General features: G+C 36.8%; 1 protein-coding gene across 1 annotated transcript; it reads left to right on the forward strand.

The window, feature by feature from the left end:
• Positions 1-245: 245 nt before the first annotated feature.
• lsm3 (LSM3 homolog, U6 small nuclear RNA and mRNA degradation associated) lies at positions 246-3,198 on the forward strand. Its single transcript, XM_084117894.1, has 4 exons — positions 246-357; positions 563-673; positions 1,114-1,209; positions 2,911-3,198. Exons 1-4 carry the CDS (start codon positions 337-339, stop codon positions 2,989-2,991), a joined length of 309 nt encoding a protein of 102 aa, XP_083974020.1. The 5' UTR covers positions 246-336; the 3' UTR covers positions 2,992-3,198.
• The last annotated feature ends 20,920 nt before the right edge of the window (positions 3,199-24,118 follow it).

Consider the following 24,118-nt stretch of genomic DNA (forward strand, 5'->3'; position numbering starts at 1 on the left):
CGCTAGCCAGAATGGACCAATCACAGACGTTTGTGGTTACCGGGCACGTGTTTTTAAAAAGTGTTTTTAGAGAGATTGGTTGGGCAAATGTTCATTTATATGTCAGCTACCAGTAGTTAGAACGAATACATGTAAAAGGTTATAGTAGGTTTTGTACACACTTCTCACATAGTACACAAACTGTTGTAAGATCTGAATGCGACTCAAAGGCGGATTCGGTTTCCTGGGCCTTCACGCGCCCTCTGGAGGAACGCGTCGGTTTAACAGGAAACACACACATTTGCCGCCCAATGATTTTGAGAGACAAACGAAAAGCAGTTTGGGTAACTTTGAAAGATGGCGGACGACGCTGAGCAGGTATGATATTTTGTTGCATTTACAAGAATGTTTTTATTTGTTTGATAATAGCGGAGCTGAAACACATCTGGTGTTTTCATTCGTGTCTCTCCGAGCACACGAGTACGTCGAGGCAGTTTATATTCAGCAGGTCTCAGACGGTTGCTCATATGGTCATCCATTACAATAATAACGCCTATATATATTAATGAAACTTAATTTACAGCAACAAACCACCAACACTGTAGAAGAGCCACTGGATCTGATCCGGTTGAGTCTGGATGAGAGAATCTACGTGAAGATGAGGAACGACAGAGAGCTGCGCGGCAGACTGCACGTGAGAACACACACATTACATATACACACACATTACACATACACATACATACACATACACACACAGACAGCATTCATTCATTCATTCATTCAGTCGGTACTTATGTGCAGTTTTCCTTCCTTTTAATACCGGTGTATTTCTACAATGCACAACAACACAATGATAAACGAAACTGTTTTAACTTTCCAGTGGCGTTATTAAACAACACTGGCTCAAAGTTCATGCTCAACAGGACATAGACAACACAAACTACATATATGATATATGATATGATATCGTATTATATAATGCAATTGTGTCTGTGTGTGTGTACAGTATTTATACATCATGCTGTACAAAAATGATTTGAAACATCATTGCTGTTTTGCATCATCAAAATTAGAAATTGTTTAATTGTGCATGATTATGTGATATCAAACATTTATAATATTTTACATTAGGCCTATGACCAGCACTTAAACATGATCCTCGGCGATGTGGAAGAGACGGTGACGACTGTGGAGATCGACGAGGAGACGTATGAGGAGATTTATAAGGTAACGGCTGCTGCTTTCCTCCATGTGTATGTTCTGTTTAATTATAAAATTGAATGTCAGTGAAGAATCCTAAAGGGTTTTTCTTCAATCTGTTGCATCAGAATGCATAAGTAAATTATAATAAACCTTATATTGGTGATAAATAGAAAGTACAGCAAATATCAATCAATGTAACAGCAGCAAATAGGAAAATCAGTTAAACATTACACCTTGATGTAGGATTGGGACACTTCTAGGGCCCTCTCTTGCACCCAGCACAATTTACTTTGTACACCGACGCATGTATCATTCCTATTTTGCACCCGCGCACAGCAGACTTTTCCCTCGACAGACGCACGTCAGTGAACTAGGAAATGCATTTACGCTCCCGGGGGCGGTTCAGCGAAAAGACGAGACGTGTTTCAGTGCAAATGTTCCCTGGTGCTATTTTGCAGGTTTAGAAAACAATTCCGCCACTGACCAGGAAAAACCTAGTCTAAAGTCAGTGGCGCATTGCGCATGTTATTCATATGCTATTTTAAGGGCGCATGCTTGGCCATAATCAATGTAGCGTGTGCACAACGCACATACACTTTGCTCATCTCATCTACACACAGACGCAGCAGTTTTCATTTTTAGAAAACCATACATTATTACAAGGAAAAATATTAACACACAAGGGAAATCATTGTTGTGTCCATGAAGAAGTGAAAAATAGGCATAAATCTAGCTTACACATTTACCCAAATTATTATACGCCTGTTTAACCGAAGCTAATTTGGGTGTGTTTCTCCATCCCCATACAATGTCACTTCTCTGTCTTTTACGGCCCTGACGAGAACGTCGGTCTCCTCGGCTGTGAACCGCTCCTGACGCGCGCCTGGCAAATCCGCCGTTATAATAGCAATCCGCCATGGAACAAGTGCGTCTGCTCTTAAAGGGAATGTGAGATAACGCTCTGATTGGTTTATTTCACGTTATGCCCAAACCACACCTATAAATAATGAAGCTACTTCAGACCAACCCATTTTAGATTTGTGTCGAGACCCGCCCACAAAGTTACTTGCGTTTCGCGCTTGATACTTGCGTTTCAGATCGTTAAAATAGGGCCCCTTATCTTTAATATTGAAAAATATTTACGAATAAAATCCTCTCGTCATCACACTGGCTGCGTATGAAAGCTTAACAATGCCGCCTTCAGAGGAAGCATTCAAAGGTAGGAAGGCATCAAGGCGCATCCGAATCCAATGTTAGTTTCACTCCCTTCATCTGATCGAGTTTTGAAGGCAGCAGATTTATCCTTCACTGCCTTTGATATCCCACAATCCTGTGCTTACCATTATGTGACAGCTAAAAATATAAATATGTCGTCTGAAAGTTGCGGCTGGTCGTCAGTTTGTGTGTAAATGTACGTTTTTGATCAACGTTTTTCACTTCTGATGTAATTTCTAGCAAAAAATGACTATTGTAGTAATTAAATATTCACTTAGTTCTCACCAAAGCTCGCTCTATTTTGCTGTGGATCATTAATAAACTGTTTCGCTGCCTCAGAAGTCTGTCTGAAATCAGTTTCGTGAGGTTTCGAACCTTCATGTCCAAACGCCTACAAAGTCATTGCCTGATAAGGCAGCGAGGCAACAAGTTTTCAAATTTTCTTTTTTCTTTAATTTAATTGAAGCCATCTATCAATGTGTTGACATGCATAACCGGTTTGTTTTGCAGTCAACGAAGCGGAACATCCCCATGCTGTTTGTCCGAGGCGATGGAGTCGTGTTAGTGGCGCCGCCGCTCAGGGTCGGATAAATAACTCCCCGACAGAATTAAGTTTTGGACTCTAAATTCTTCAAGTGGACTTTTAAGTGGATGACGTTTTTGTTTGGAACCGCAGAGTTGTAAATCTGTTTATTTTTCAAGTCGACCTTTCGTTTTATGTTTGGAAACCCGTATTGGCAATTCAGTTGCGCCATATGTTTTTTTTTTTTGACTGTCATTAAAGTTCTTGAAGTTCGATTTTTTTCAAATGACTGCTGTTTTCACTAATGTAATAAAGTTCTTGTTATGATTTGTCATGCAGAAAACCTTCTACCAAACATCTGCTGTGTTGGCCTAATATTATGCACAATAAGCATTTATAAATCATTGGTCATAAGGTGGAGGAGCCCTGTTATGAGAACAAAAAAATATTTATTTGTGTTTATATTTATTATGTTTAATTTAGAATTTGCAGAGCCCCCTAACAAGACATGGTGTTGTGAAAAAAAAATGAGATTGAAGGAAAATTATTTCAATGGTTCTGCGTTCTCTCACTGAAGTATTGCAGTTTCACGAGTAAATTGCTCACAAAACATTTACATTCTCTCGCAAAAAACTATTGGATTCCCCATACTTACCCTGTACTTAATTGTTTAATTAACCTGTAAACCGTAATATTACATTAATTATATAAATAGTATTATAATATTACATATATTTTATTTTACTTAGAATTTAACTCTTTTCTTTTATTGTTTTTAAATGGTGCGATACTCAGGTGTGACCAGCAGAGGGAGCCAATGTCACATTCAACCCAAACATGTTTTGTTCCAGCAGGAGGCGCTGTTGTTCTCCTTCACAGCCCGATGCCTGTTATCATAGAAGTGTTCAATCTCGTGTGATTATGTCGAGAGTACCCTGAACTTGCCCAACAATTACCATTAAATTCACATTCAATGAGATGTTAAACGGTCTCTTGGGTCAAAACAATGCTAGTATACCGTTACTTATAAATAGATCAGTTGTTTGTAAAAGAACACCAAAATAACCCGTTCCCATGAAATGGGTCTTTCCCATTAGCGAGAGACAGTGACGCTGAGTTCCCAATGAAGATGGCCTAACTTTTCCCACAGCCTAAAATAGCCCCCTGGAGCGGGGTGATAACCAAATATAGCTAGTTTTGGGACCGGACCAGAGGGAACGCACAAAACCTGGCTGCAACTCAAAATAGTGTTATTGTAACATCAGACTGGTGGACATATGCAAAAATGAATGGGTTAGTGATTTAATGAGATGACGAAAAGGTGAAATATTAGCCTACATATTATTAATACAATGTTAATTGAATGGTGTTTGAATATATTATCAGACAAAAATATGACACAACCAACACGCTTATTTGAGATTCCTGTAGAGGAACACTGTGTTGCTCCCACAAATACGAGATAAAATATTTAATCCAAATATTTGGATAGAAATATAACCGTGGCTTCAAGATGGTTTAAATATTTTTTCTAACCTCTACCAAATGCGTCTTAAATTTATTGTGCTGGAATATACACTGGAAACACAGGATCATTTTTGAGGATGTATTTTTAAAAGGAATCTGCGGTGAATATTTTAGACCCCGTACTGTAATTCCTTCACCTGCCAGTAACTCATTTTATCCTGTAACTAAACTCAGATTCCCATGAGAAAGGAAGGCTGGCGGTTTGCATGAATGTTTTCTGCCTCTTTGCTTGTGTGTTGTTTCATATTGCAAGCATGTTCCTGGGCTTTGCACCGATTGCATAAGAGAAACACTGGAGCATCTCCATGTGATCGTTCCCTGCTCGTTCAGTTTGCTCAACCTGAAACAATTCAACAAGAATGGCCTCCAGATGAATGCTCATACATGACAAAATACATCCCATATAAAAATGACGGAGGCTTTGTGTATATTACTGAACATCTACTCCTTATATAATATATACAATTGACATACAGTCGTGCTCAAAACTTGCAGAATCTGCTAAATGTTAATTCTTTTTGCAATACAAGAGGATGCGTGTTATTTTTTATTTGTCCTGAATAAGATATTTTACATAAAATATGTTTACATAATAGTCCACAAGACAAAAAATAGCTGAATTTATAAAAATGACCCTGTGCAAAAGTTAACACGCCCTTGATTCTTAATACTGTGTCGTTACCTGGATGATCTACGAATGTTTTTTTGTGATGGTTGTTCTCGAGTCCCTTGTTTGTCCTGATCAGTTAAACTGCACGATCTTCTTCAGAAAAATGATCCAGGTCCCGATAATTATTTTCGTTTTCCAGCATCTTTTGCATATTTGAACCCTTTCCAGGAGTGACTGTATGATTTTGAGATCCATCTTTTCACACTGAGGACAATTGAGTGACTCAAAGACAAATATTAAAAAAGGTTCAAACATTCACTGATGCTCTAGAAGGAAACATGATGCATTAAGAGACAGGGGGTGAAAACTTTTGAAAAGGATGCAGATGTCCAAATTGTTCTTATTTTGTTCAAATCTATATAAAAAATCAATTAGTACTTCCCTTCGGAAACAACAGAAGATACTTACATGTTTCCCGGAAGACAAATTAAGTACAATTTACCTTGATCTTCAAATTCAAAAAGTTTTCACCCCCGGCTCTTAATCCTGTGAGAAACGCTCGCAAAACTTTTGTGTTTTTACTTTTTTCTTTGTTAATACTATGGCTGTGTCTGAAATCGCATACTCTCTTGAGTAGATACTTATTTTAAATAAGTAATTATTTCACGAGCACTAAAAAAAGTATGTTCTACAGTATATAGTATGAATGTGTGTAGTATGAATATAATCCAGATGTCATTATCATGTGACCTACCAGTTGCGTCACTGCCATTCATAAATCCTCTCCTGTGACCTCATGGGATAGCAAAGTGTCAATCATATGCCCGGTTCATGGGTCACCCGGTTACTTTTCGCCACTCTTTTATGAATACTGTAAATTCAGACATACTACTCTTGTCACTTACTGTTTTTCGCCCTACTATATAATATGGAAGTATGTGATTTCAGATGCAGTCTATGTATTCAGACATATGCTACGTTCACGCCATGTCGTAATTACCGTAAATAAAGCTCCGTACACTTTTAAATCGATTTCGCGGCACTTTGAAGTTATAAACGGATCGGTCTGCACAGCGCAGCTTAAAGTCGAACACACCTTAAATCTGCAGTGGTCAGGTGGTTCAGCAGTCACATGGTACAAGTCGTCGCTCTCAGAAAATTACGGGTTTACACGTAATTACAAGTTCTACAAGGCTTTTTACAGTTCAGAATCCTTACGGTAATTACAACATGGCGTATTTGATTTCAGATGCAGCATGAGTATTTTAATGTTTACAAAATGGCCCCATTCACTGCTATTGTAAGTGCCTCAATGTAACCCAAAGAAAGAAGTATGTTTGTTGTACCCAACCTGGAATATTCCTTTAATGTATAGCTTTCTCTTTGGCTGAGAACTGCTGGGCTTTGATTCCACACTTAGTTTACACCCTTCAGGATGAGTTTTTCCTATAACCAGTGTGAAAAGCATGTCTTGGGCTGTCCAAAGAATGGCTTACGGACGTGAGGGACATGACATCAAAGACCTGCGGCTCTAATCTTAGACTGGCTGGAGTGTCCAGCAAATCCTCCTAAGCTGGGAATAGCAGTGCTAAACATAGACACTCTGACTGTAAGACGTTATACTAATGTGCAAATAAAGATGTTGACGAGTCAGTGTAAAGTCCATTTCTGTCCTAGGCTAATATAATGATCTCAGAAACATATTTGCACAGGTGTGTCAGTTTACATCATTACTCATCTCTGCACGAACAGAGAGAAATTAAGTGTGTTATTACTGGTAAATGGATATTGGTGGTTATTCATTTGTGTCCATATCGTATTATTGATTATATAAATGATTCTGAATATAGTCGTATTATTTGATGTATTTAATGCTGTTAAGTGTGAAATGCTAAATCATTTTTCTAGCTGTATTCTAATTTGTGTTTGTCTTTCTATTTCGATTCAGTCCTGTTACCTACAGTATTACCTTATATGGTAATTTATACTTATGATAACTCTTCAAGCTTAAAAAAAAAAGAAAAAAAAAAGTCTCAGTGTTTTGGGGTCAATGGGGTCCAATTGTTTTTGGACCCCAACATTCTTCAAAATATCTTCTTTTTGTTCGAGATAAAGCAACCAATCATATGTTCAGCTCTTTTTGATAATATGGTGTAAAACCTTCTAAAAGTAGTAATATTGATTTCAGCTTTTGTTTAAGATTATTTTAAGCTGATTAAACAGTTAAACCTATGTTTACCGAATAATCTTAGGGCAGAGCCTAATCTTTTTGTTTGCAATTCTCTTTGTTCAGTATGATTTTGTAGAAAGACAGTTTTTATACACTGTTAAAGAAAGAAAAAAAGGTTGCTTCCTTAAATTAAGTACAATCCACTTGGAGTGTTTAAGTAATTCCAACTTAAAATACATTAAACTGATTTTAAAAAATGAGCTGAATCTTGTATAGCTTAAAAAAGTCGAAAATCACTTAACTTATTTTGACGAGTTAAAGCAAAGCAAAAACATCTGTTGTCATAACTTATTGATGCACTTGTTTGTTTATTAATATGCATATGCATTGCTCGTGTAGTTTATCACACATTTCTGATTAATGTGCTGCTTCCACGTGTTTTTCATTCACAATCCGTTAAATATGAATATGTCCATAAAATGTCAGCGTGAAACCGCTCAAGCGTCCAGACAGTGTTTGTATCAGTATATCGCATCCAAAGAAATGTAGTAAACAAATTATTTCCTCATAAAGTCAGAGATTTACATCTCGGCAGTGTCAAACATCAGTAGCGTCTGTGGTCTCACAAAAAAAGCCATAAAAACTCATTTAAATAGATTCCTCGACATACAATCGTTATGAGTTTCCTTGCTTTTATTTCTTCTTAAATAGCAGACATAAAGTTAGAATTGTGCTATTATTGAAAACAGTTGTCAGGCAAACTGATAAACAACGCTTTGGTTTTAATGGTTCTTTTGCTGCTCTGTATCTTCAAACTTTGATTTAATTTAGCTTCAACAGACAAACACACAGGCCTACATCAGATTTATCATCTTGGCCAGTGTTCAGACAAGATCCTGATCCTGATCCTGATGAAAAACAGCTTGAGCTGAGTGAGATGAGGTGGTATTAAACGAGAAACAGGCCAAAAGAAGAACTATTGCTAGAGATCTTATTTCACTCACAAAAGAACTTTAGAAATACAGTGCTGGTCAGAATTATTTGCACCCTTGGTAAATATGATCAAAGATGGCTGTAAAAAAATAATCTGCATTGTTAATCCTTTTGATATTTTATTAAAAAAATTAGCAAAAATATAACCTTTCATTGAAGTAAAAGAATTGAAAGTGGGGGAAAAATCACATTATGAAATAAATGTTTTTCTCCAAAACACGTTTTTTGCCCCCTTTTTTATTAAATACTTTTTGCAACCTCCTTTTTCCAAGATAACAGCTCTGAGTCTTCTCCTATAATGCCTGGTGAGTTTAGAGATCAGAGACCATTCCTCCATACAGATTCTCTCCAGATCCTTCAGATTCCCAGATCCATGTTGGCGCTTCTTCTCTTCAGTTCAGCCCACTCATTTTCTATAGGGTTCAGGTCTGGGACTGGGATGGCCATTGATTTTGATGTTTGTTTTTGGATCACTGTCCTGTTGGAAGATCCAAACATGGCCCGTTATAAGATTTCTAGCAGAGGTTGTCAGGTTTTGATTTTTTATCTGTTGGTATTTGATCGAATCCATGATGCCATGTATCTGAACAAGATGTCAAGGACCTCTGGCAGAAAATTAGGCCCACATCTGAAGCAAACCCATGTTAAGTGTTTGCTGCCAAAAAGCTCTTTTTTTTTTGTTTCATCTGGCCATAGAACCCGTCCCGTTTGAAGTTCCAGTAGTGTCAGATACTTTTCCAACGTTCTATGGCCAGATGAAACACAAAAAGAGTCGCAGTTCAATTCTGCTCTGGCTTTACAGGGAATACATTCATTGGCAAAGTTGAGACAGGCAACATTGTGTCTAAAATGTAACACAATATTACCTTCTTATTTATTGAATCAATATCACATTTGCACCGGTGCTAATCGGGACACAAACATCACTCATGTTGCACTCGTTACTCGTGTGATATTGCTTAACTATATCATATGTGACCCTGGATCACAAAACCAGTCTTAAGTCACACGGGTATATTTGTGGCAATAGCCAACAAAACATTGTATGGGTCAAAATTATAGATTTTTCTTTTATGCCAAAAATTACTAGGATATTAAGTAAAGATCATGATCCATGAAGATATTTTCCCACCTTAAATATATAAAACATTTATTTTTGTGAGTGGATGCAGCACAATCGCCAATAGAAATGGACAAATTTAAAGGCGATTTTCTCAATATTTCGATTTTTCTGCACCCTCAGATTCCAGATTTTCAAATAGTTGTATCTCAGCCAAATATTGTCCTATCCTAACAAACCATACATCAATGGAAAGATTATGTATTCAGCTTTCATATGATGTATAAATCTCAATTTAAAAAAAAATTTGTGGTCCAAGGTCACATATCATATTAATATGAGACAAAAACTCATACAGGGGCATTTTTGCCCTGATATCTTGAATTTTAGGGTCATTAACTGAAGTGAGTCGTTTCCCTCCTTCATGTTGGTCACCAATCAACTGTATGAAATGTTAGAGGATCTACCTAGGTCTGGGGTTGGGGCTTTTAATCTTTTATTTTTTTCACATCCTTGAAAACAATAATAAATTCTTTCTTATTTGTGTGTGGAAAAAATGAATTGATTCCTATCATACCAAATGTGCTCAAAAATTCACCAGCAGCATTTTTGTTGACCCTCAAATGGGCATATTTGAGCTAATACCCGAAAGGAATTTACAATTTGAAAACAGCTCCCTTTCCACAACTTTATTACACACGACTGCCAAGGGTCTGGAGAGACTGCGGACGCTTGCCAGGGATTCCTTATTTGATGACTTTCCTAGACATGTTGAGAGTTTTAGGTTCAACAGTGTCGTTTGGAGGCCATGTTCGGCGTAAACAGAGCAATTTACATTGCTCAGAGAATATTACGGTAAATTTTTGTTTTCAACGCCTTTAAATGGGTGACTTTGAAGTGTCCTGCCAACATATAAAATGACCACAATTAACAGAAGCCTCTTTTGTGTTGTTTTTCTCCACGGTATGTTGTTTTGATTATACGTTAGACTCTGGAAACTGACTAACTCTGACCACGGATAATGTGAAAGTCATATAATTTCCTATTTCGGTCGCAGGTGGCACGTTGAAATGAACTCCAAAGACACTTTTCACACTATACTGATCTGTCATGACAGTTTATAAAGCGATTGTCTGTTTAGTGACGGCACAATGGAAGAAACAGGCCCGCGTCTAGAGAGCTTGACATACCGGCACCTGTGAATTCTCGCCTGACTCAATGGACAGCTGCGCTTCCCTTTAAAAAACACAGTGACGGACTGCAGAAGCTGCGCACTTGCAGCCAAGGGAAAAATAAATGGCCTCGGTGACCTTGAATGAGTTGTGCGTCAGAGATCCCGAATAAAACGACGAAACACGACATGGCTAGAAAATCATAATACTGCACATCTATTTACTCTCAGAAAAAAGGTACAAAAGCTGTCACTGGGGCAGGTTACAAATATCTACATTTTAGGTACAATTAATATTCGCCATTTAGGGGTAAATAAGGGCTCCTACACGGTGACAGCTTTTGTACCTTTTTCTCTGAGAGTGTTGACAGCAGCGCTGGACTGATTCCCTAAATGTATTTCTGGTGCGTTTGTCCAAATCATTAGAATGTGAATGGCTGTGGACGGCACCTTTTGTTCCGAGCTAATCGAGCGAAAGCATTGTTCGCTTAATATTAATTGTTCCCTGTAGGATGTTTTTCGCATCTGGCTGTGGACCCATATTGTATCTGTGAACAATGGGTAAACATTGTACCGTGTTACTGGTGTACAAACTGTTGCACCTGTCAGCTTTCATAACGAATGATTTCCAATGGGCCTTTGTTGGTTGAAGTGTATTGTGCTGAAGTGTTAGACTTCTGATCTGAATTACCCATTCAGGTGTTGTTTATTCATGCTTACTTCATTAACCCTATGTTTATATGTAACATGCTCCATCAGTTTGATTTTCACCCAGTATTTTGACTTTTTTTAGACTTTTATTGGCAGAATTAGAGGAGATTTATTGAAAACTTGGCGGCACTATTGTTCAAAGGTGTGGGGCGTTGCGATTTTAATACTTTTATTGGTGAGAATAACGTCAATCAAAACATATCTGAACAAATGTGCATTAAAAAAAGTGAAATTAGTGCATTTCTAATATTATATATTTAAGATTTAATCAAAATACTCTTTATTTTTTCCTCAAGCGAACTAAATATGGACATTGACTTACTTTTCTGAGGTAATGTGATGAGGAAGAATGATGAGGAAGAAATCATGCTGTGTGTTGTCCATTGAACGCGTTTTCTCCACAAACTGCCCATTGCGTCTCACAATTATAAAGGCATGATAAGTTATTTTTTTCTTTGCAAAAGATTTAAAAAAAAAAGCATAATATCTTATTATTATATTTTCCCTGTGCGCTTTAGCCCGGGTAATTTTAATTATTGCACAAATGAGCAACTTATATTAATAATTTATATTTATAAATGACAACGTATTTGGCTTCCATCCAAAATGCTGCTGAAAAAGGCTAAATTAAATCTGCCTCCTTATGCATATTTGACCAATCGTATGTGAGTGGTGAACATTCAAGCCAATCAGCTTTCTCTTTCACAATAGTGCGTCATCAAACCTAGGCCTACTTGCTGTTACGACAAAAGGTAAAACTTTCAAATTTGCCAAATTTTCCTTAAAATACAAGTTAATGAGGAAGTGGAGGAGTTTCTTTACGCAGGTGAGTAGATAATATATAAGATAATATAAGATAATTATAATTGTTTGTCGCGCTGTCCATTTTTTTTTTTTCTCAATATATTTACCTTTTGAGTGTTGGTGTTCGGAGCTATAACGCGTCATTAAAGACTCCTTTAGGATATTTATCATTTGGGTAAAATTGGATACAATGAGCACAATCTTTCATTGTCTGGATCAATATTAATTTACATATCAGCCTGCTCAAAATGAATTCCCTCACGGACCGCCACAAACACCTTAGCAACCGCATAGCAACATCCTGGCTACTACATTTGCGTTGTGGCGGCAGGTTGTGCATGTTTAAGCACCATCTAGTTTGGGTTTTGTTCTTGCACATTGTAATTCCAAATCTTGTAAAACACTGCTTTGGATAACCACCACTTGCCCTTGTACTGGGGTAAAGAAATGCTAAAACGCAAACATTCCAGTCGCTCCTGCTATCAACAACAACTCTATTAAAACATCGTCTCAATTGCTCATGCAACAATAAAGCTGCCAGACCACAAAACCTGAGTATTATTCTGGCGGGAGAAGCTAGTAAAAGTGTTATTAGGTTTCTGTTCGTATTAGGCATCCTGAAGTACCGCTTAGTATTAATTTGTTCCCAAGGCGAACCTCATTCCTTGGATATTTTTGCCCTCTTGTTGCTCATTAACAGCATGGTTATTTTGCTTATAAAATAAATCGTTTATATACTCAAATGTGTCCAGGCAATATTACAGTCTCCTTTAAAAAAATAACTATGATCTTTAAATAGCTTTCACTGATGTTTGTGTTGAAGAAGGTATTTATAGCAAGCTGTCAGATTCGGGGACTCTTCATCTTGATTTGTCCCTCAATACTACCCTCATTGTATTATCCTAACTAAAAACTTAATTCTAATCGACTACCTTGCTTTCTACATAGGCTGCTATCTTCTGAAAGGCAGCATACTAACTGAATTGTATTGATTGTTTTGGAATACTTGGCCTAAAAGAAGGGGTCTGTCCGAATACCCACATTTGTGGTCTAGGCCACAACTGTATGTGACACCAATGAGTGTGCCAAGCTCAGTGCCCTTAATGCACACTATATCCACATTCTCTAGTGCCTTGTCACACCGCTATTTGAGGCCCATCATTCATAATGTTCAGGAATGAACATCATGCAAGATTTCGAGGAAAACTTTCCTCACAAATAATTTGGTAAAACTGTTTAGTTAACTCTTTATCCCTTAATTTTTACCACAGTTAAATTACAACTGAACAAACATTTAGACGTTAGAAGTGCAAGGTACTAAAAACCAGAAAAGTGTAAATAAAGCAATGTTAAAAAAAAAACCCTTGCAGATTTACAACACTAACTTGTAAATGTGTCCTATTGGGTAATTGGTCTTCATGCCAACTTGAAAACTTGGGACAAATAGAAGAAAATGCGTCATGTAAAGTAGACAAGTGGTCAAGTGCAAAGACCACAGATGTGAGTATATTGGCAGAGCTATTTTCAAAGGTTGCAGACTTATGTTGCTTACGTGTGTTTGGAAGCATCTTTGGCCCTGTCCCAAATGGCACACTTCATATGCACTTTTGGTCTTGTGGACTTACAATGGCTGCTGCGTGCGTGTGTCCGTGTCTGTTAAGTCCATGAGACCGTAGGGTGTCCCGTTTGTTGTTTCAGGTTTCAGAAGGGTGCTCGTGAGTTGATTTGCACCCTCGATGTGCACTTTTGCCGAGCCTGCAAGCCTGCGAGCTCCACTGCAGACTTAAGCGTTAAGTCACGAAAGTGTGGACTCGTAGGAAGACTGCAAGTGTTTATAGTGCCATTTGGGACAGGGCCTTTGTGTTTGAAGCAGTTTTAAAATGTTGTCTAGGTTGGTAGCTCACTAGGATTTGGAACAGAGCTCTGTTGTGCCATTTATCTGTCAAGCCCCATCTTACCTCATCTCTACAAGTAGTACCCAGCCCCTAACCAAGCTTATACAGATTGAATATCATTTAAGTTGGCACAGGTTTTATCACCGAGAGGATTAGCTTTAATGGGGTCTGCTTGTGGAAAATGGGTTAAAATGACTTTGTGATCATTTTCCCCAGGCATATCTCGCCAAATGACAGTTAGATAACAACCGGACAATGACTGGAAGATGTCTGCAGAACAATAACCAACAATAATTATGGCTACTCATTTGTCACAATTTCATATCCACAACATTTGAATGTGTGATGGAAACCTATGGTGGGAATGGCAGTTTTGTATAGAAAAAATGGGCCAAGCACTGAACCCTGAGGCACCCCAGTAGTTAGCCAATGTGACATGGACCCTGTCCCAAATAGCAAAAGTTGGTGTGGACTTGGAATTTTGTGGCCTTCACTTGTAGACGTCCATAAAGTCCATGACTATAAATTGTCCCATTTTTCATTTTCAAGTTTCAGAATAGTGCTTATGAATGCTTTTATAGTGCAAAATTACAATTTGTTTTTCAAGGTGATGATTCTAGCAATCACTCATCTTGTTTTTCTGGTAGTGCCTGAGCCGAACCCTTTACAGTAACCATAAACACAATAACAGGGCCTGGCCACAGTCCGTCATTTAAGTCAAACCACAGACTGGCACCAACAAACGTGTTACCCGCCTGGTGCCATGGCACATTAACAGCTTTTCCCAGATTTTGGGACGACACAATGCTCTAAACACAAAAATGCAATGAGGTTGCCATAATAATCCCATTACTATCTGCAGACCATATGGAACCCATCTAGTGGAAAGGTTTAGGAGAAGGTCTGCGTGTCCCGCAAGTATCATTTCCCGTACTTGCTAAGAAGTTTATGCCATTCCCCTCACTGGTTTGAAAGATGCCTGCAACAGTGTTTGCATGCCATACTCTTCCAAGACATGTTTTTCCTCATGCACACCAGTGGCAGTTCTGGGCCCATTAGGAGTTCTCTTCCGCTTGTTGTTGACATGCATTGAAAGTATACTTCCTGTCCCCTTAAGAGGGCCTTCTCAGCATTTTCTCTCTCAAGGCCCTAATTCAATATAGGAAAGCTTGTTGTCCTCTATTGGTGGTCACAGCAACTATATTGTTTGCTCTTTTCTTAATCTCAGATTTATTAGTTTTGGGTTTGGGCCAGATGGGTTTCTTAAGGAGGGAAATTTGGGTGGCTCAGGTTGTGTCCTTAGTAACCTGTTTTAGTGATTGTGAGAAATGCCACTGAGAACATGTTGCATACACAGTGGGGGGGGAAAGGCTATACATTTTGTTTACATGGAGCCTAAATAGATCTGGGAAAGAATGAGAGTGGGTTTTCTCTTACAAGAGAATATAAGTCAGGGTTATAAATATTTCTGTGCCAAATGGGTGAATGATCTTCCTACAAGATTCTTCACATAAAGTTCAAAAACAAAAGTATAAAGAAACTATTGTGCTCAGTTTAAACCTTTATTTATACATTTTAGCTAATGCATTTCGAAATAACATGAAATAACACGAAATAACATTTTTATTAAAAACAAATCTATTTCTTAATGTTCGCTAATGGAACAACTAATGTTAACAAATGAGACCCAAAGTATTTATATATATATATATATATATATATATATATATATATATACATTTTTTTTTTTTTTCATTTTTTTTTTTTTTTAATCAGCATAAATTAAAGCCAGTAAATACCATGAAATAAATAATATATCATAATATTTATTCATAATAATAATGAGATTTGGTGGTGTTTTACTTATCAATAAAGTATGTCAAATTAAGTAAAGTTATTTTTCTCTTTCAGAATATATGACACATTATTTTCATCATTGACACCAGTTGTCTTTTTTTGCCACTTGTTTAAACTTAATACAATGAGTCATATTTACTGTAATGCACCTGATTGTGAGCAATAACAGAATGTTCCTCTTCTAAGACCTGTGATGCGGTGTTAAAAATAAGTTATTGTTCAACACAAGCACTCAATGTTTGCTCAGCACAGAACAGTCATCCCACAAGTGTGTCCTTTTAGGCTACAGTTCTCTGAAATATAATACAGACTGTGTCTGTTAAGTGTTTGACATCAAAACTCAGAATTACATGTTGTAATGAGTACAAAACCAATTGCAATATTGCAACACAGACTGCAAGAATCCCAAAATGCATTAGCGAAACAGGAACAACAGGTAAAGTGGGATGAACACGTTGCATGATTGATTGCTTAATATCACTAAAGTAATAAAAAACATTTTTCACAATTTTTAGAATAATGTCCTCTAATTATATACAAGATCAAAACACCCACTTTGGCAAATAATGTGTGGAGAAAAAAAAGTGAAAAAGGTGTGTCTAATTGTCTTAACTAACGCTCTGATCACATTGAAATGAATATGTTTTTATACATTTTCCTTTTTGGAAAGTTGTAGCGTCACACACACACACACACACACACACACACTTTACTGTCATGAATCTACCAAAAATTGTCCAACTTCTCCATAGTAGTTTACCCAAACCATTTCAGACTTTGTTTATTCTTATGCAGAAGATATCATTTTAAATGTCTTATACAGTATTAGTATACAGTAAGAGGCCATCATAGGCACTTTGACCAGTAAATGATAAATCTACAGTGACACTGGTGTGAATGTGCTTTATTTGCCTTCATTTAACAGAGACTGTGCAAACTCGCTCCTAGAGACTGTTTGCCAGCTTGTGAGTTAATATTTGAATAAATCTGTCACCTACCAGCGAGCTTCCCTCTAGGATCTGGGATTTATACCAGTATCCTGAAAACAACCCTGTCCAAGCCAAATAAAAGGCATTTGTGTCTGCCGATGCTTGCATTTGTTTCCAAGTGGTACAGTTTGCATTGCGCATATAGAAAACAACAAGCCGCAGACGGTTAGCGTGGTTCAGAGTTTTCGTGATTTACCCAAGTGTGCTATGTTAACTGCTGCGCTGGGTTGTTTTGAACTGGGGCTTTGCATGTTAAATGAATGTGGTTTGCGGTTTTAAGGCAACATTTGGGGACTTTCCCAAGTGTCTCCTTTTGCTTTAAGTCACAGTCGTGTCGCACGACTCGCGCAGCATGCAGAGCTCAGCGGCAACTGGTGCTTGAAATGGATGTTTACTGTACGTGAAAGACCGAATCTCAGGGAACCCGAGTCTTGAAAATGAAGGCGAAGTGTATAATTTCTGCACCACTAACTGCACCAAACACAAATAAAGCTTCAAACACTCCCCTGTCTTCTATTGTTTGAATAACAGGTAGGCTTTCCCCAAACTCACACCATTGGTTGAGCTAATGTTGTTCGTAATGTTGAAATGTAATGTTTGTTCAAGCCCAGTTGCTCTGTTTGGCACTGGCACATAATTTAAACACTTCACTGAAAAATCACAGATTGTAATTTCTTGTGTAAATTAAAGACATTTTAAAACAACACTGTTTTTAAATGGTTGTCCACTTTGCATTTCAATGGGTTAAACTAAAAACAATTAAATTCTACTTACAATAAATTTTAAATCAACAAAATAATCCTTTCACTGTTCGTGTTTAACAATGCTTTACATATTTTTGAAAATGCAGAATTGTCCCTGAACTTTCTGTTCAATACTCTTATAATACCCTGTGATATTTCAAAATAATAATAAGAAATAAAAACTTAAAAACTTTTTTCTTGCTTTGCACAAAAAATAATGACTGAATAATGTTGTGTGGTGTATATCTGCAAGCCAAGGCCATTATTCGCAAATTTCTTTTTTTTTTTTTTTTTTTTGTTCAACCTTGTTCAACGTTCAATTCTAAAACATTTTTAATAGAACGTTGTTAAATGTTTGTTGCTCATTATGTTTTTACTGAGAAATCTCATAATAGGTTTGTTAAAATTCAGAAATTGTTTGTAATACTACCACATTTATACAGTTATCCATTCAAATTATAAACAGGTTTATATGAATTGATTCCAAACTTGAAGTTTATGGTGTCTGTTATTTTGGGCCGTTAAAATGGGGAAAGTATTTCTTTACTGATGACTTTTATGTTTAGTTGTCACCTTTCTTTTTTTTTATTTTTTTTTATGATTATTCCTCGACAGGTGATGCAGGTGTATGATAATCTGCAGAAGAATTGTCCGTGAGCCTGACCTGTGGGGGGACTTATATTAATTCCCTGCTTAACACAGTTATGAATGACTCATGGTTTAGAGCTTCTCATGAAACGACGCAATCACTCGCTCCACTTTCAGCACTGTGTCAAGTGAGGATTTGCGGCCAACAAAGCCAATCAATGCTCCTTTGTCCCACATATGAAGCTCCACAACTGGCTCTCATTGTTTGCATTTCCCACCTTGTTGAAATCCTGTCCTAGTCGCCATGTTCTTTATAGCTTACTGTCTCATGAGTGAGGAATCTAGGACATCTTGGGAAAGTGTGGTGTGACAGATGTAAAAGTTCCAGTCTGTGGGATGTGAATTGTGTCAGGTTGAATCTAAATGATGCGATGAAGAGTGAAAGCTTTGCTCTTGCGCTTGTATAGTGTAGAAAAAAAAAAGTTAACTTGCAAAGTTTTTGAAGAATTTGATAGTTGGCAGATAGTCTATATTCCAAATGGACCAAAAATCGAATTCTACCAAATTGTTGATTTTATAAAAACTAAAACATCACACATTTTTGTATATAAATACGATTACTTATCATTAGGATTTCGCCATTGCAGAAATTAAGTGACCAACAAAAGGTTATGATTCTTACACACTTGGATCATCATGATGATCTTCACAAATTAACTCAAATGTTATGAATTTTGAAACTTAAATACAATCACAGAAGTAAAAAACTAGATAAACAAACTACAGCACGGTCACATGACTTCAACGTCACCACCATAAAGCTTCCAACAACTCTTTCAGTCTTTATTTATATATATAAAAAAAAAAGAAAACCCTGAAAATTTTAGTTATAATCTCGCTCTTGCAAACAATTCTAAACGCAACAATGCTGTGAAGATGGACTAGTGAGTTGCTACATAAGTGTATATGTTAGGTGTGATGATGTTTAATGTACCAGACAACCTCTGTAGTCTCATTTACTCACTTGTTAACAACCACCTTTAAAAAACCATTACTGTTGTATTTCATGTTGTAGAATAAGGTGCAAAAATATATTGAGCTTGTGTTGTCCACTGACTTTTATTTTAGGCAGTTAACCAAAACCCCATTCAAAAAACCTAATGCTAAATGCTAATGCTAAAAAAATGCTAATTTGTTCCAAGTTTTTTTTTTTTTTTTTTTTTTTGGCCTTCATTCATACCGAACATCTCCTCTTTCTTAATCCTTTTAGAATAGAATGTTCTATTTGACAACACCCATATTTCTCTGTCAGTACACGATGATTTGTTTATGAACCACAGACAGTCTGTCCTCACATGTTAGCCTCACCACGGGCATCTCCAGGATTTCCTGGAAGACTGAAGTGGAAGAAATAGAGGTGGGTGAAGTTAGTTACGGCCTGTTTGTGACATCCTGACAAACAAGGTTAACTTGATCTCCACAGTTGTGTTTCATTTCTCGGAAACGACAAAAGTGGGGTTTTGAGATCATCTCAATGTCTTTCACTGCTGTGCTAAATGAATATTGATTGTGTTTTCATTGAAGGTGTCCGCTTGACTAGTTTGGATAAAGGGGACAAGGTAGTCATTCAGGAATCCCAACCAAACCAAAAAAACTCAATGGAAACATCCAGCATGTGAGAGCAGTCAAAATATGTTGACCTTTCGTACAAGAATTGCTCCTCGCAGTGCATTTCCACTGAAACACAATGGATCAGCTGTGGATTGTGGACCGCACGCCTCGGGGAACAGCGGAGAGGTTATGGTATCTCTCCCACCAGACATTGATAGTCACTAAGGACCTCTTGAATCACTCCTCTGGCTGTCCTCCAGTGCTGGATCATGTGGAAAAAAGCACTTAACTTGGCACCGGTACCCTGTGGGAAGCATGCCTTCCATTCTTTGCAAAGTTTGATTCGCCTCTCCCGGTTCCATTGCGTCAAAATAAGAGTCTGACAGCAGAACTGAGGTGTTTCTGGATGGCTACAGCACATATTGAGTCTGCAGATCTGTTATTGAAAGGAATATTTAAAGGTCATTTTCTGATCTTCTTGGTGGAAAATCTGGAAAATTATGGGAAATAAGACCACCCCAGATAGTGATAGATTTTCATCAACCTTAAGTTAAATGAGACTTCATTAATAAAGTGTCTACATGAAAGGGTTTAAATCTGTATTTGCTGTTTTGAGGAATATCTAAAATAATTTTAAGATAAATGTAATATTATTATTGTTTAATTTAAAATAAGCCTGTTGCATTATCTGATTGAATTTCAAATATTTAACTCTGAACAAATGCATTCATGCAGGTGTAAACATTTTCATAAACCATCCATAAACACAACCCATTAAGTCTTTTTTGGAAAAGCTGAAATTTGATATGCCTGAGAACCCTATTGTGGCCAGTCCTAAGTTTGTTAGAATTTTTTTTTTTTTTGATTTTTTTTTTCATTTGAGCTTGATGAATGTCTTACCAAAAACACACGTGGGAACAAATTCAGTTTGCGTTGCCATTAGTTATGTCTCAAATGTTTATATGTTGGGATTTAGCCTGTTCTTGGCAACTGAATTATGTAGTCTGATGATCACCAATCTGCTTACTGCAGGAGTTAAACTTATCTAAACTTAAACTTAGACTGAATTCCATCATGACTCAGTCCATCATACTTGGGTAACATATTTTAATTAATAATTCTGTAGAACACAAAAAGAAGACTTGGAAGAGGTTTCACATGCTCTTACATTGTGTGCTTGCAAGACTTGCTAGAGGTTAGTAGGGTCTTGTATATCTGAGGTGTTGCTATGGTGTAGTTTAGTGCAATTATATGTTTTGTTGTTGTTGTTGTTGTTGTTTTTAGGGCTGTCACAATTCCTTGATTAAATTCGAGTAGTCGATTATATTATTAATCGTAGTCGAAATATATTAGGGATGCACGATATATCGGCCACCATTGGTATCGGCCCATATATGTTCATTTTTAATGTTATAGTTATCGGCCCAAGAAGAAAATTTGGCCTGATATTAAAGCCGATAAATAATGGATTATTTCCTTCAGCTGAGACACTTCAGATGCGCAAACGTTCGCCTGTAGGTTATGTGTGTTTAAACCCTTGCTCTGAGTTTCCATATTTTGATGTCCACATATTCTTGTTCAAGAAATTACAGTGGTTGTATCACTTCTATCGTAAAGAAGTGGGCAAATATTAAAGATTAAGTTAACATTTGAATTACATGTTGTTTGGCCAGTATTAAACAAGGATTTGATCTGTTGTAAAGTGTAACAACACTTTACACATTCTTCTGCAGGCATTTGTTATTATAAAATATTGTATATAAACAATCATCTTATGTACATTATGTATTTTATGTATGTATTTATGTATTACTTTATTTGAACCAAATATTACTGCCTCATTGTCATTATATACTGTATATATTTTAAGTCATTTTAAAGGCTATTTCTTTGTTTAGGTCAAAACCACACAAAAAAAATCTGATTAATCATCAAAATAATGTGGCAATATGAAGAATGTTCACACTTCTTTTTTTCCATATAATTTATGGACAATAATGGGCTAAACTGACAGCAAATAGGCATGGAATTTTTGGGAAGTACATGGCCTTCCATATCTCCACTCTTGTGCACATGTTCCCTGTCCTGCTTTTGGTGCAGGGCATACTAATGCTGATCCATTCACTGTGCTTGAACTTGAGCTGTTTTCGTGTGCTGGAGTCACTGGGTTTGGAAGGATGGAAATAGTGTATATCCCCTCAGGATCGTAATCATAGAATATGCTCCAAATTTGGAAACTCAAAACTCATTCTCATGGAGTTTGTGTTGGTTATTTGGGATTTAGCAGATGCTCTTTATCCAGCATGCATCGCAGTAATCATAGAGACAGTCCCCCGAGGGCTCAGTGACTTGCTCAAGAGAACAATGGTGACGGACAACCTTTGTGTGACCAGCTCAAATCCTTCATTTCTAGACCTCTACCGCCCTTACAAATCAGAGCTGAACGAGCCAAATTAATATTCACTGGCTGATCTGTGACTTTGCATTATGTCTAATTATTTTATAAATAAGAAGTACATATTTACATTGCCTGCTTTCAAACTTCTGCTGTTAGCTAAGAGGTGGACATTTCAACACATAATTACATTAACTGCAAAGTAAGGTAGAATTACAAATTGGTTGCCAACAGAAGCTATCAAATGTACTGTTCTTTTGTTGACTTATTAATGCACTTTAAGTCCAGGTTTGGTCTAGTGTTGCAGTATTATATCATAGCCTCCTGGGTTCAGGAATGCAAACACTGACTGGACAGATCTTTATTACTGACCTTGAGTAATACATTTATCATGGCATTCAAAACCTGAGTCATGCTGATAAACGGGTCTCACGCTTATCAATTTCACTGTCCTCGTTTCAAAGAGTCTGCATAAAGTAACAGTTTGATATAAACATGTTTTTATTTCTCCCATAAATGTGGCAGACAAAGACTTGAACTGCTACAAATATTTTATGACTAAAAAAACATACTTTTTCACACTCCTCCTAGACGGTTCATCCGATTTTCACCAAAATTGGCACGGGTCATCTTCAGACCATGCTGGCAAAAAGTTATTAAAAGCTTTTTGATAAACCCAACCGTTCTTGGAAAACTCGCAAACGAATTTGACGAGAACGCCAAATTGGATGAGGGCTATATCTTTACAATTCTTTAGCGTATTCAGACCAAACTAGGTACATGTCGTCACAAGCATAACCACAGGCAACATGCAGCGTTTTGGCTAGGGATGTGCAGGAATATTAAAATTTTTCAAATATTCGATCTGTGATTATTATTCGAAAAATAAAATACTATTCAAATTTTACATTTTTTTTTCGCAGTTATAATTAAATGCACTGGGTGGCGCTGTGGAGCGTGTTTAACAAGTGGATTGTATTGATCACATAATGTCTTCGTCTGCCTCGCGAACTTTGGAATTACTTAGATGAAAATGATATTACAAAATGGAATTACTTTTAATCAAATTTATTAACGAAACTGAGTTATCATATCACCACTAGGCCTACAATGAGAAATCAAATGTAATCCAAACAGCAGTCGACTGAGGAAATCACTGTAAGCTGTCCATCACTGCATTAACGACTGCAGGTAAGCGCAGCTGTAGCGCGAGTGATCAGATATGATATCTTCTGATAGCAAAATGATTTTGAGACATATGCTTCCTTTAAGTTTCGTTGAGGGAGACAAGTTTAAGAACAGAAAACGCAAAGTGCACTCGAGCATGTGGATATTATTGTTTTTCTCAACATGAACGTGAATAAATATAAATACGATAATGCTGACTCGAGTGCATATGTACATATTGTACGATAACTGCGCAGTCTGCTTTATTAGCGTTTTTTTCCGTTCGCGCTGATTGAGCATGCTTTTGTTCTTTATATTTTTTATTTACACATATTTTTTTATGTTTTCAAGTAAAAGAAAACCTTATGATATATAGTAAACTTGTTGTGTATATTGCCTAATGTAAGCTTGTTCAGAAATCGGGACCAAAAAAAAAAAAAAAAACTTTAAAATTAACGTCTTTCTCGTTAAACGAATATTCGTTTTTTATGAACCCGAATATTCGAATAGCCTACAATATTTTTTGAAAAATGCCCATCCTAGTTTCGTTACAGCGCCACCTACTGGTCAGGAGATGAATTTATCATGGCATTCAAACCGATTCAAACTGGGTCTCATGTTTATCAGTTTCACTGTCCTCATTTCAACAAAGAGTCTTGTTGATTCTTGTATTCTCTTCTGATAAGATGGAGATATTTTTAAAATCAAAAGTGTAGATTTAGTTATTATTTTTAGATTAAAACACAGATGTCTGTGCTTTAATTTTGATGTTGCCTATGCTATTCTACTCCTAAATGTTGTCTAAATTCACATTTACTAGATATACACTTTCTTGTAAAACAAAAAACAAAGGACTTTTCCTGGACTATAGATATTTATGCATTAAAATTCTGTATGGAATGAG

Source organism: Abramis brama (genome assembly GCF_963993115.1).
Source record: "Abramis brama genome assembly, chromosome: 6".
Taxonomy (NCBI): Eukaryota; Metazoa; Chordata; class Actinopteri; order Cypriniformes; family Leuciscidae; genus Abramis; species Abramis brama.

Excerpts from the sequence above, each read along its gene's own strand:
- lsm3 (XM_084117894.1), top strand. The coding sequence starts at position 337 with ATGGCGGACGACGCTGAGCAG. Across the intron at positions 674-1,113 it reads AGCTGCGCGGCAGACTGCAC|GCCTATGACCAGCACTTAAA; the intron begins GTGAGAACACAC and ends ATTTTACATTAG. Across the intron at positions 1,210-2,910 it reads CGTATGAGGAGATTTATAAG|TCAACGAAGCGGAACATCCC; the intron begins GTAACGGCTGCT and ends TTTGTTTTGCAG.